The sequence below is a fragment of the Dendrobates tinctorius genome, unplaced genomic scaffold, assembly GCF_039654945.1.
Source record: "Dendrobates tinctorius isolate UK_male_01 unplaced genomic scaffold, ASM3965494v1 ptg000103l, whole genome shotgun sequence".
NCBI classification, from domain to species: Eukaryota; Metazoa; Chordata; class Amphibia; order Anura; family Dendrobatidae; genus Dendrobates; species Dendrobates tinctorius.
Genome location: NW_027361771.1, coordinates 40,317,351 through 40,330,775, shown reverse-complemented (window position 1 = coordinate 40,330,775; position 13,425 = coordinate 40,317,351). Strand labels below are relative to the sequence as shown.

The window sequence follows — 13,425 nt, the reverse complement described above, 5'->3', positions numbered from 1 at the left end:
ATGGGCAAGAATTTCAGTCTCTCGATGTAAAAAACTGATAGAGACATACCCCAAGCGACTTGCAGCTGTAATCGCAGAAAAAGGTGGCGCAACAAAGTATTAAGTTAAAAGGGGCCGAATAATATTGCCCGCCCCACTTTTCGAATTTCCACAAAAATTTAAAATAACCAATAAATTTCATTCAACTTCACAATTGTGTCCCACTTGTTGATTCTTCACTAAAAATTTACATTTGGTATTTTTATGCTTGAAGCATGATATGTGGGAAAAGGTTGAAAAGTTCCAGGGGGCCGAATACTTTCGCAAGGCACTGTATAAAAAGTAGAGGTTCTTGAAATGTGAACCCTTCAGAATTTGCAATGATTCTGCATAAATTTGACCTAAAAAAGGGTACAAAAGCAAATTAAGGGGGAAAAAAAAAAGTAAAAATTAAGACTCATTTTTAAATGAGGAACATGATCAAATATCATCACAAGTCTGAGTGGCAGCAGTACAAAATTTGATTGAAAATACCAGATTTATTTCTCTATCAATGCAAAGACCATCAGGTGCGAGTGGGCAACCTACTGTATTTAAAGAACATCGATCTATCAAAGTCTGTCCTTTACAACACGTTTGTGAAAGGGCATCATAGCATGAACAAAGGAGATCTGAGGACCTCAGAAGAAAAGTTTTTGATAAGCATGAAACTGAAAAACTTTAGAAATTCATCTTTAAAGAGTTTGAACCCCACTAATTCAGTCACACAGTGTACAAATCGAAGAAATTCATGCCCATTATTACCCTCCGCATGCATGAGTGGTTGACCAGCAAAGATCACTCCAAGAGCACGGCATATAAGAGTTACTTAGAGGTTACCTCGCAGAGTAAAGTCCTCTCTCACACTGGCCAATGTGAGTCTCCCAGACCAAAAAAAAAAAAAAAAAAAACCCACCACTGCCCATCTGCAGGTTACCAAAAGTCACATAAGTAAGCCAGAAAGCTATTAGAATAATGTTTTGTGGCTGGATAACACCAAAATGGAACTTTTAGGTTTAAATGAGAAGTCTTATGAATGGAGAAGGAAAAAACACTACATTACAGCATAAAACCTCATACCACCTGTGAAACATGGGGGTGGTACCATCAGGTTTGCAACATCTGTGACAGGGATAGAGCAATGAATTCTGAATTATCTATTCTATTATTTCTAAACACTGTTTTTCGGTGATTACTTTGTATCTCCGTTCATACTGCACCCACACACACAAATGACACCATTTGAAAGGTAAACTAACCACACATACACAATTTGATCACAAAATACAGTTTAAACATTCATTTTCATAAACCTGCAGTAAGGAAAAATGACCTGCAGATGGCACCACAATACCCCAAAGCACACTACCACGAAGCTGCTTACAGACATAAACAAATCCTAACATTTGCCTTGGGGGGCTTTTCAGCTTGTGGAACTGCTTGCCCAGCCTATTTTAGCCAAATTGGAGGATTGCACACTTTACTGCAGGTGAGTCACATATGCAAACACATTTGTATACATGCACTGCTTTATAGGCGATTACTTCGCCCCACACAAACACATATGATACACCATTTCAAAGGTAAACTTGCTCCTTTCAGCAAGAAAAGAGCCAAACAAACCACACATTCACGATTTTATCACTAAAAACAGTTTAAACATTAATTTCATAAACCTACAGAAAGACACAATGACCTGCAGGTGGCACCTCAACCGGAAGATATTTTTTGGCCTCTACTTATCAAACCAATTTATTGTATTACCAATCTACATATATAAATAACTGCCTGTGTTCATCATCTCATGAAATACACTTACATTTGACCAGCTTGCTTTTTCTCAAGTCGCCTGCACCCCTGACGACCAATGTGCAAAAATTTTGCAGAGGTCAAGCTAGTATCAGCAAATTTTAAAAAGGAAAATGTCAGTACATCTGTCCATGAGCTGAATCTCAAGAGATTGTGGATCATGCAGAAATACAACGACCCAAAGCATCAAGTTGTTCCACAAAAGAATGGTTAAAAAAAAAAAAAAAAAGAAAAAAAAGATTTAGAATGGCCAAGTCAAAGTCCTGACCTTAATCAGATAAAAATGTTGTGGAAGGACCCAAAGCAAGCATTCCATGGGAGAAAACCCAACAAGAAAAGAAAAAGAAAAAAATAAAAAAAAAAATAAAAAAATAAAAAAGTTGAAACTGCTTTATAGGAAGGTATTGGCTAAAATTCCTCAAAGCTGATGTGCAGGACTGATCAGTAATTACTAGGAACAATTAGGCCACATGCACACATTCAGTATTTGGTGATTTTTTTACCCCAGTATTTGTAAGCCAAAACCAGGAGTGGGTGATAAATGCAGAAATGGTGCAAATGTTTCTATTATACTTTTCCTCTGACTGTTCCACTCTGGGTTTTGGCTTACAAATACTGGGGTAAAAAAATTCAAATACTGAATGTGTGCAAGAGGCATTAGATGCAGTTATTGATTCACAAAGGCATCACACCCAATGCTGAAAGCAAAGGTTCACATAATTTTACCATTCACAGACATGATATTGGATCATTTTCCTCCATAAAAAGGTAAATTATGAATGACACGTATTGGGGAACTAGTGAGAAGAGAAATATTAAAAAAAAAAAAAAAAAAAACCAACAACCCTAAAATGTTACCTTAATGTTTTCAGTACTCATTTGCCTTTCTAAAGCGAATAGTGGCTGCAAGGCCATTATAGCTGTTTGCTCACAAAATAGAGGGCAGGAGTTTGAGTAATCAAATTTTTCACATTATCCATCACCACCCTCCCTGTCCTACACACAGGGCTGTGGACTCGGAGCCCATTTTGGTGGAGGTGGAGTCGGAGGTTTGGCTTACCGACTCCACAGCCCTGGTATGAGGGAGTCGGAGTCATGGAAATTGAGGAATCAGAGTCGGAGGTTTGGCTTACCAACTCCAAAACCCTGCCTACACATATGGCAATTATGTTACTGTGGTACTGGGAATAATGGTTGATCTCCTGACAAGTGCCTGGTTTAGAGAAGGTCTCACCTTTAACATGCCTAAACCGGTGGCAATATTATTTTAGCTGGGAAGGTTTATGCAAACACACAACACGCCCCATTCTAGATTAGTTCAGAATAAGGAGTTAATAACAGGCTACTTATCCAGCACGTCTCGGATAAGGTCCACATAAGATGAAGTGTGTTATTAAATTGAAAACAAAAGAACAGAAATAGTAGTGAAGCCAAGAACTAAAACATCACATCAGTTTACTATCTATTAAAAGCACCCCAACGTTACAAGAAGATCATGAGTCTCCACCTATACAGTAACTTGCTGAAATGCCCCGCACTGGAACATGGAAACGTTCTATAGGTTTGGGAAGTGAATGATGGGTTGTCAGAGCCAATGGGAAGGATACGGTCTGAGCCGGGGAACAACACACCACCTTTGATCATCTCTCCCAAGATGCAACCCACTGACCAAATGTCAACTGAAAACAGAATGCAAGGCAATTAACAGAGAATGGCCTTCAATGTAGGGCTAGTATAGAAAGACAAGGGAGTGTGACCAAAGAAAATGCAAAGTTCACATTGAAAACCCAGGTTATTTGACTGCAGATATCAACCGGGTGAAGTTCGGATTAACTTGCAACTTTTTGGATTTTCTATAAAACAAAAAAAAAGAAAAAAGAAAAAAAAAGGGTACAAAACAGGCATTTTACATGGCTTCTTAATATCCTTAAGGAAAAGGCTGATGACTGCATTTTATCCTACAAGCAAGGTTACCCTGAAGACCATAGGAGGATAACGATATAGAATGTCTATTGTCTATGTGCCGTGGACAATGGCCAATGTGTACATTTAGCAATTCCAATCCTCACAACTGCTCCATGATAACAAGCCACATACAAGTCATTGTTTATCAGGCACAGTGCCATCAAAGGGAATGGCCACTAACAAGACTATGCTGCTGTGACTGGTAATCAATGAAGGAGATGTGATGGTGGTGATCCATGGGAACCTGGTCATACACAACAATTAAGGGCCCGTTACACATAGCGATATCGTTAGCAATATCGCTGTAACGTCACTGGTTTTGTGACGTAGCAGCGATATCGCTACATGTGATCCTTACCTCAGACCGGCTCCCTCGCTGGCTATCGCTGATCGCGCGAGAAGGTCCTGGATCATTTCTCGTCGGGCGCTTCCTGTGGCGCCGACGAGCGACGCGTGGACGCGGGCGGGAGGACGTCAGGATCGCCGCCTCTGACAGGTAAGTAGCCACCCCCGACCCCTGCTATGTCGCTGGTGAGATCTGCCTGTGTAGCAGCTCACTAGCGACCTCTTAGCGATCCATATCATTGTCGGGATCGCTGGTGCATCGCTAAGTGTAACGGTACCCTTACTCTTTTGGCCCACTGGCAGATCCAGCTACATGTGGTGTAAAGTCATGGCAATCTGAGGTCTCTGATGGTCAATGTTGCAAAATTACACTGAATCTGCCAAAGGACTCCAGATTAACATCTCATGTATATGGAGAAACACTTAATAGCGGTCAGCTCAGTATGGCCAAGCATGCAATGTTCTGAAAAGGGAAAGCGGAGTAAGCCCCCCCACACACCTTGGGTGACTGCTCATCTCCCTAGAGAACAAAATTCATTATTTTTATATAAAATTCAAAGAACCCAAGCCTCCCCCTCTGCCGCTGAACATGAGCCAAACACCCAATACAAGTGAAATTAGGGCCCATCATCATAACTGGTAGGTTCAGCCAAATCTAAGCCAATTATGTCTGACCACTTTTAAGCTAAGCTATACTTAAAGTTATGGAGCTTCCGCGATATGATCTCCACAATTCATAGGCTTAGCATTAAACAACCCTCCAGGAATAAAAATCACGTAGTCATCATTACACCACAATGATGCGGGCTATAACCCAATGTTTTATGCACACGTTTAAAACAAGTATTAATAGTGGAAGTCATTTGTGACAGGACTGCATCACCCATGGGCAAAGAATGCAAAAGAAGACTATCGATAGCAAAACATCTTCCACCTGCATGCACACACACAAAAAATATACATATTCTTAATATAAAAAAAAAATTGCGCCCAAAAAGTTAAGGATTTCAGATTTAAGAAAACCCATGTTCCTCAGCTGCATCTTGTTTTAACCCCTTCATGACCGGAGCTTTTTTCAGTTATGCGTTTTCGTTTTTCGGTCCCCTTCTTTCCACAGCCATAACTTTTTTTATTTTTCCACCAATATGGCCGTGTGAGGGCTTTTTTTTTTTCAGGATGAGTTATACTTTTGAACGACACCATTGATTTTACCATGTCGTGTATCAGAAAACAGGGAAAAAAAATTCCAAGTGCGGTGAAATTGCAAAAAAAAGTGCAATTCCACAGTTATTTTTTGTTTGGCTTTTTTGCTAGGTTCACTAATTGCTAAATCTGACCTTCCATTAGGATTCTCCAGGTCATTACGAGTTCATAGACACAAAACATGTCTAGGTTCTCTTTTATCTAAGTGGTGAAAAAAAAATTCCAAAGTTTGCTAAAGAAAAAAAAAAAAAATCGCGCCATTTTCCGATACTCTTTGCATCTACATTTTTCGTGATCTCAGGTTGGTTGAGGGCTTATTTTTTGTGCACTGAGCTGATGTTTTTTGTGCAGATAGGATCTTTGATCTCCCATTATTGAATTTTAATGCAATGTCGCAGCGAACAAAAAAACCGTAAGGGTATGTGCACATGCTGCGGATCCGCAGCGGTTTTGGCCCTGTGGATCCGCAGCAGAATTAGCTGCGTTGTACAGTACCATTATATCCTATGGAAAATGGAAACCGCAGTGCAGACGGTGCGGAATTTTCCGCTCGGTTTTTGTTGCGCTTCCAATCCGCAGAAAGAATTGATATGTCATTCTTTTCTGCGGATTCCGCTGCGGTTTGCCATCTCCTCCATTGTAGAGATGAAAAACCGCAGGACAAAACCGCAGGTCTTTTGCAAAATCCGCAGCGTGTGCACATAGCCTTATTCTGGTCTTTTGATTTTTTTTTCTCGCTACGCCGTTTAGCTATCAGGGTAATCATTTTTATTTATTTATAGATCGGGTGATTCTGAACGCGGTGATACCAAATATGTGTGATTTTATTTTTATTGTTTATTTTGATTGGGGTGAAAGGGGGGTGATTTGAACTTTTGTTTTGTTTTTTTTTTTTTATTTATTGTTGCTCTCACCACAAGCCAGCACTAACAACCATAGAGGTCTCAACCTCTGGTTGTCATGCAGACACACCGGTGATGGCTGGAAGCGCTTGTTAAATGCCGCTGTCAAGAGTTTGACAGCGACACTTAACTAGTTAATAGCCCCCTGGTGGATTGCGATTCCACCAACGGCTACTGCAGGCACGTCAGCTTTGCGGTTGGCCCACCGCCTGAGCCCACATCAAAGTGGGGGATACTGACATTGGCGTAATAGTACGTCCGATGTCAGTAAGGGGATAAAAAACACAAACTGCTTTAGTCACCATTCGCGGGTCTCCACAGAGTCGAGTAAAGCGGAGTTTTTTTTTTTTTTTTTTTTTTTTTTTTATAAAACAGTCTTCACCCTTACAGAATGTATTTGGGAAGAAACGGCCCCCATTTACCTGTATCTATTCATATAGCCATGTTTAAGACAACTTGAGGAAGGCAATTCTGTGGAGGTGATAATAACATCCTTTGCTCCTGTCATCCAAGTGTATGTGACATTGTTAGACTACGACCTGCCCCGTGTATTCCTGCACTGTATTTAGGAATGGCAAATATGTCGTATTATGTAGCCATTGGTCTACTACCACAGCTGAGATATGCAGTCATATAACCAGGGAAGCTCCATGCAGTCTCAGGGCAGTGCCACATCTTATAAAGAGGAAATAACGAAAACATTACAGTTGTGTATTTCCCAAAAAAGGATCATTCTGAAAATGGAGAAAAAAAAAGCTTATATCTCAGACACGCGCACCCTGATCACTGCTCTTACTCTCTTGCCGATATGACTGGGCGATCAAAAAAAAAAAAAAGGGATGAAAAATTGACAATTACAGGTTTCTAACTTTTTTCACCACAGGTAAACTGCTTCAGGAAGCACAGGGATCATCAAAGTCAATGGAGCTCAGCTAGTCAGTGGCAACCCCCTCCCCACTATCTCCAATAAAACAGTGATGGCCCAAAACTGGACCAATATTGGAATGCAGTGCATGGACTGGCGGGTTGCTTTCATCACCCGAGCATGACAGCTTCATGTATTCAGGTGTCACACACTCCGAATGGAAGAGCCGCTGGCCAGCCCATGCCATGCTTCCAATCTCAGTGTGATTTATAGGGCCGCCTGAAGAACTCTTCTGTAATAGACCATGCCATAACTTTTCCACTGGACGTGTAATACATTTTCAATTAGTGGGGACCAACTAAAGATACCATCACAGAACAGAATGGGAACACCCAGGAGTCATGAAAACAGCTCAGGTTTTCAGTTCATTCATGTTTATCAAGCAATGTTTTGTTCTTGCTGCCATGGTCAATTCCATATACCATGTGTATATGTAAAGACACCTTCTCCGCTAATCTACAGCCATTAGTATAAAGGGGATGTATCAAAACTAGAGTAAAGTGAAAGTAGAAAAGATACAAAATTAAAAAAAACTATCGTTTCAGTTCTTCTACAAAAACGAGTGCTGGTATCTGGCTACCATATGCAATAGTTCCTCTGTTTAGAGGCAGGCAGTAAAAATACAGATCTAAAAAAGATATCATTGGAAACAGATCTGTGGACAGTCATGGCAACAAATTTTACCCAAAGTATACATTGCTAGAAGATTCCTATACAGTCACAATGGCATAGCTCCAAGAGCAGTTTACATGTGGTGAATGAAGTCCATGGCTACTATATGATAAAAGAAGCAGAAAGTGTGCGAACCATCACATATAAGGGTCGGGATACACAAAGTCCAAGAATTTAGGAGAAAATAAAGCGTGTTCGCAAAACAGACCCCAGCATAGCAATGGATATACATATAGAAAAGCTTGTATTGTGGGTAAGAAGGGATCACACTGCTACTACTACAGAGGTAAAGGGGCACAAACTGCACCGGTCACATTTTACAGCTTAAAAGAAAAAACACATTTCCTCTCCTGGGATTAACGTGAAAAAGAAAGGAAATCACGACGTATACAGACACACACACCAACGTGTGAGCATGTATAGAAGGAGCACACAGGCATGCATTACTAGGGTACAAACTGTGTACAATCCAATCTCATCCGGAAAGAAGAAGGCACTGTTCACACAGCACAGATATGTCTTGGGCAATCGGGAATAAAGAACATGCTGTGGATTTTAAAACCATGAAGAAAAAAATAAATAAATAAATCCACGTAGATTTGAGGCCATGCCTAAAACACATGCCAATTTCATAGTTATCTTCAAGCCACTCCATAGTAGATGAACAAGTCCTTACGATAGACTTACATATCTCCTGACTCCACCATAAACATAAGTGCTCGACCTATGGCAGCAGATCATCTTCTGTGGGAATAAAGGTTTGGGTATGCTGGAATCCAACACCGATCATTATACCTGTCGTGTTGAGGAGTAAAGAAGTGAGAAACCCCATCTAAGATATTAGCCATGACCCTCGGAATAGGAGGATTTAAGAAGAAACCCGTCATGTCTGATAATGTTATTAAACTGCCAATACAGGGTTATCAGCAGGTTACTAGTGTTATGCACCAGGGAGAAATATTTATTCCTCCTGAAAGCCGACATCTTTCAGTTATGCAGACGTGCCAGCACAGCTACAGTCACCACTCAGCACAAAGTGAGTGGCGGCTGTAACCATGTACAGGCGATGACTGACAGCCGACTGCAATGATGAACTGCAGAGCTGGCTGTCAGTCTGTGTTGGAGTATATTACAGCTACCGCTTACTATGTATTGATTTATCACTATTTGGCTACCAATAATAAAAAATGGCTCCAAAAAATGGAACTCTCAATTTAAAATAATATTTTATTGACTAACAATTAGAACACATTTACAGAGAGGTGTATATCCAAAAAATGAGAGGGACTAAAAAAAAAGAAGCGGCAGTGAAACGCACATCGAGGGCAGAGGGACGCCCGGGGGATTCCATGTGTCCACATTAGGTATGATTGCCCATTTACTTTACTAGCGGTGATTATTTGGTGTGGAGCCTTGGCATTAACAGCGGTTCACAGTAGGGGTTATTAGACACTGGAAAGCCCTGCACTTTGATTGTTTGACATGCTTTTATAGCGGTACTTTATATGTGAACAGGTCCGGTGTGTCTGTTTTGCACATACCCTATCATTGATATCTCTCTGCTGCTATTTGCCTAGGTTGCATCAAAGTACAATGTATATTTATATGTTTGGCACTGCATAATGAATTTACATCATTAATAGGGCTGCATATCATATTGATGGACCTTTTTGGAGGATACCCCGGGGCTTTTTTAGCCTCTCATTTTTTGGATATAAACCTGTTTGTATATGTCTTTTAATTGTTAATCAATAAAATGTTATTTTAAGTTGAGAGTACCATTTTTTGGAGCCATTTTTTATTATTGGTAGCCAAATAGTGATAAATCATTCAGTATTTATGGTACACACCCTGGTGATTTATGGGTTTATTTGATTTAAGGCAAAGCTGTGATTAAATTACTATGTATTGAGCAGTTACTGAAGAGACGCCGGCATAAATAAAAGCTGTTGGCGCCTGGGAGGAATAAAGCTCCTTTTTTTCCCTGATGCCGCACTTTCAGGACTTGATCCGGGCACCTTCAGAACGCTATTAACCTGCAAATAAACTCCATATCTGACGGTCAATAGCATTATCTGACCTGGCAGGTTCTCTTCATCTGAGACATACTAGTTCTTAGGGTCAGCCTATGTGTATGAGGGCATGCTCAATCCTTCACTCCACAGTGAGATAATCTGCTACCATGAAGGAGATTGGGCTATTACATTACATTCTTATGTTTATGGGGGAAACCAATGGCTTTATTCTGCAGATGTTAAAGCAGCTCTGGTCAGCAGGATCTTCTTCTACAATGAGAACATATTAGACAATTGCAGTAAATAATTCCCCTAATACTCAGTGAAAAGAGTAGTCAGGATGTGGATGTACACGAGTCCCAGGAGAGAAAACTGCATGAAAACATTAGTACACACCAGTGGATAAAGTAAATGTGTTCGGTGTCAACCATTTTTAAGTGTGCAAGGATACAGTCCCTTCCAGGGAAGAGAATCTTGTGGCATATCATTTCTCCCATTATGCACCCCACGGACCACAAGTCCACTATCATTGGTGACAGCGCAAGAGGGGAAAAACAGATGGTGGAAGGAAAAAAAAAAAAAAAAAAAGCAGAAGCAAGAGAGAAAGAGGTGTCAGTGAAAACAAGTGAACAGCCAAGTGCAGGCAGAACCTGATAAAGGGGAGAGGTCAGCATGAGAAAGACAGGAGCACAGTGCAATGCAGAGTGGGTTAGCACGTCATTAACCTTTCAGATGCCGGTCAATGTGTGTGAACATCACCGGGGTTAATGGAGAGATCAGTGCTGTGTTTCAGGTGTGCCATCTTGCTGGAGGACTCTTTATGACAGCATCAAAAGCATAGAAGCCATTGTTGCCATTCAAGGCTTACGGTTAATAATTCACCTGCTGCAACTTCATGGAAAGTCAAGACAGAACTAAGAGGAAGGTACCCATGGTCTGGGCTCCTGCTGGTAAAGCAGATGGCTGGAAGAACTGGACTATAGGACTAGTGACTGCTAATTGTCAGAGATGCCTCCACTGATGAAACAGCCTGCTCACAAGTGTGAACTCTGTCATAACGGAATATATGTGAACGAGGGGAGGGAGCGGACTAACCATTTTCTTTGTATCCCATTCCCAGGATCACTTCTGGAGCTCTGTAGTAACGGGTCACAACATAAGGGGTCATCATGAAGCTTGTGCCTGCTGTCCTGGCGAGACCAAAGTCAAGGATCTTTAGGGTGCAGTCAGATTTCACTACAATGTTACTTGGTTTTAAATCCTGGAGTGAAAAAAAAAAAAAAAAAAAAAAAAAAAAAAATCTGTAAATTATGATTAAGGATATGTTCACATGCAGCGCTCCATTTAAAATGCCCGTTTTCTGCAGCGTGTTTTTGTGTGGATTACATGTGTGCTTTGCCAACACTACATGTTTGATTTTTATTTACCAAAAATGCTGTGAAAAGGCCAGAAAAACTTTTTTTGCAGTGTTTTTTTTTTTTTCACCTTTCTCATTGCCTTCTATGAGCAAAAGATTATGCAAAAATGCAGAAAGAATTGACATTGTGCATATTTAAAAAAAAAAATGCTGCGGTTCTCAAATTCTCAGTTCATCTGATTCAGTTCTCTGGAATAAAAAGTATAAAAGCTGGACAACTTTTATCCCTTTTTTTTTTTTTAAAGGGACTGTAATACTTTTAGACTGGAAACCCACCCTATTAATCACATGCAGCCACACAAATACATACAATGGTTCCCACTACTGGGAATTGTGAGCTAGGGAAGAATAGACCTCATTCAGGCCCAACTCACCCGGTGGATGATGCCTGCAGAATGTAAGTGCTTAATACCACATAGCATCTGGTATAGAAGATAGGACATGCGCTCATGATCCAACTCCATCTGTATAACTTGGCATAAATTGGCATCCATAAGTTCCATCACAATGTATCTGGAAGGAAGAATATTCCATGAATGTTGAGAAAACCTCGTAATATAGCTAAAGCAAGACATCGCCAGACACCAAACATCACAAAGCTTTAGCTTTAAAGAGGACATGAACCCATAACCAACTACCCGGACCGTGACATAAAAGTCAGACAACTTACAAGTCTTGAAATTCCTCCAAAGACTTTTGTGGTGTGAAGACATTTAATAGTCCAATTATCTGGTGGAAAAAAAATACAAGAAATTAAATTAAATCTGGGACTCAAATGATCAAATAAGACATCCAAACAACCGAAAATAGCGAAAGGATTTCTAATAAATTTGTATTGTGGTCCAAGGTAGTAGTGAGAATACTACCAGCAGCACTGGTGATCTATGTAGTGATTGGTGAATATTTCATTCCTAGTCAGCCTAGGGGGATGCCTCCATGTTGGTTGATTTAGGGCAGAAAAGAATATTTCATTTCCTGGCAATCTAGAGTAGTGCTTCTTAACGCAATCCCCCAGGTGTCATGAATTTAGGAAATCTTACATGACTGACAATTACTTAGGTGGTTACTAAACCAAGTACCCTTTACTTTAAAGGGATTGTCCATTTTTGAGATTCAAGTCTGCAGTCACTGTATGTGACTGCAAATGAGTAAATCCACGCATCAAGATCGCTGCATGCTCAGCATTTTTAGGTGCCGATGGGACAATTACCACAAGTCATGTGCCAACTAAACGTGCGTGGCCTCACTCAATAGAAGTCATTTGAACAAGGGCGTACAAAAAAAATTCATGGCGACTCATAGCAAAAATGTAATTCCCCCCACTCACTCTGATGGTAACCACTCAGTAGGATGGTCCACATAGTCTAATTTCCCATATAGTAAGATGTTCCCACACAGACTCATTGCCCCCATACAGAATGATGGCCCCTCAGTATGACGTTTCCACAGCTCCTCACTATGATGCTTCAACACCCCCCCTTTCAGTATGGTGGATGCCAAAGTCAACTCCCCACCCCCCCACAGTATGGTGGCCCTCAAAGTCAACTCACACACACGCAAACACACAGTATGGTGGCCCCAATGCCAACTCTCCTCCACTAAGTGTGATGGCCCACAATGCTAGCCTACCAGAGCTACTGGCATTTAGAAAAATAAAATAAACACTACTTACCTCGCCCTGTTCCCCCAGCACGCTGCTCCAGTCTATGTATACTTGAAATGAGACAGAAGTATGCAAATAACATACCTGTGTGAACCCTTAACCGCCCACTTCTGGGGCCAGAGAATCCTGACAGTGCTATGCATGCTGTGAGGATTCTCATGTCTGTAGTGACTGGAGACGTGAACCACAAGCCTGCACAACCCCTTTAAGTTACTCAGATTATCTGATGAGGCTTTATGCTGACATTAACCCCTAATCTAGACTTACATTCTTGTGATTGACGCATTTCATGAGTACAAGTTCTCGGTAGGCCCTCTTAGCATGCGTTTGGTTCTGGAAGGGCCGGCTCAGCTTTTTGATGGCAACATGACGCTCAAGAACAGTATCATAAGCAGCACTAAGGAAAAACATAAAACAAGCCAATTACTCATAACAATAGAGATGGCTGAGGACTTTATAAGGTGAAGGAAATAAGTCTTGCACTGATCCTA

General features: G+C 40.8%; 1 protein-coding gene across 4 annotated transcripts in view; it reads right to left on the bottom strand.

Annotated features, from left to right (window-relative positions):
- The window catches only part of MAPK8 (mitogen-activated protein kinase 8), a 50,055-nt gene that overhangs the window by 18,176 nt on the left and 18,454 nt on the right, over nucleotides 1-13,425 (bottom strand). For 3 of the 4 annotated variants that reach the window (XM_073588267.1, XM_073588270.1, XM_073588268.1), the window contains exons 3-7: nucleotides 13,202-13,331; nucleotides 11,942-12,000; nucleotides 11,646-11,784; nucleotides 10,950-11,115; nucleotides 3,435-3,506 (exon numbers count right to left, since the gene is read on the bottom strand). In XM_073588267.1, coding sequence (XP_073444368.1) covers nucleotides 3,435-3,506; nucleotides 10,950-11,115; nucleotides 11,646-11,784; nucleotides 11,942-12,000; nucleotides 13,202-13,331 — 566 coding nt within the window. Of the gene's footprint in view, nucleotides 1-3,434; nucleotides 3,507-10,305; nucleotides 10,378-10,949; nucleotides 11,116-11,645; nucleotides 11,785-11,941; nucleotides 12,001-13,201; nucleotides 13,332-13,425 lie in introns of all 4 variants that reach the window. The other variant, XM_073588269.1, reaches the window with a different exon arrangement.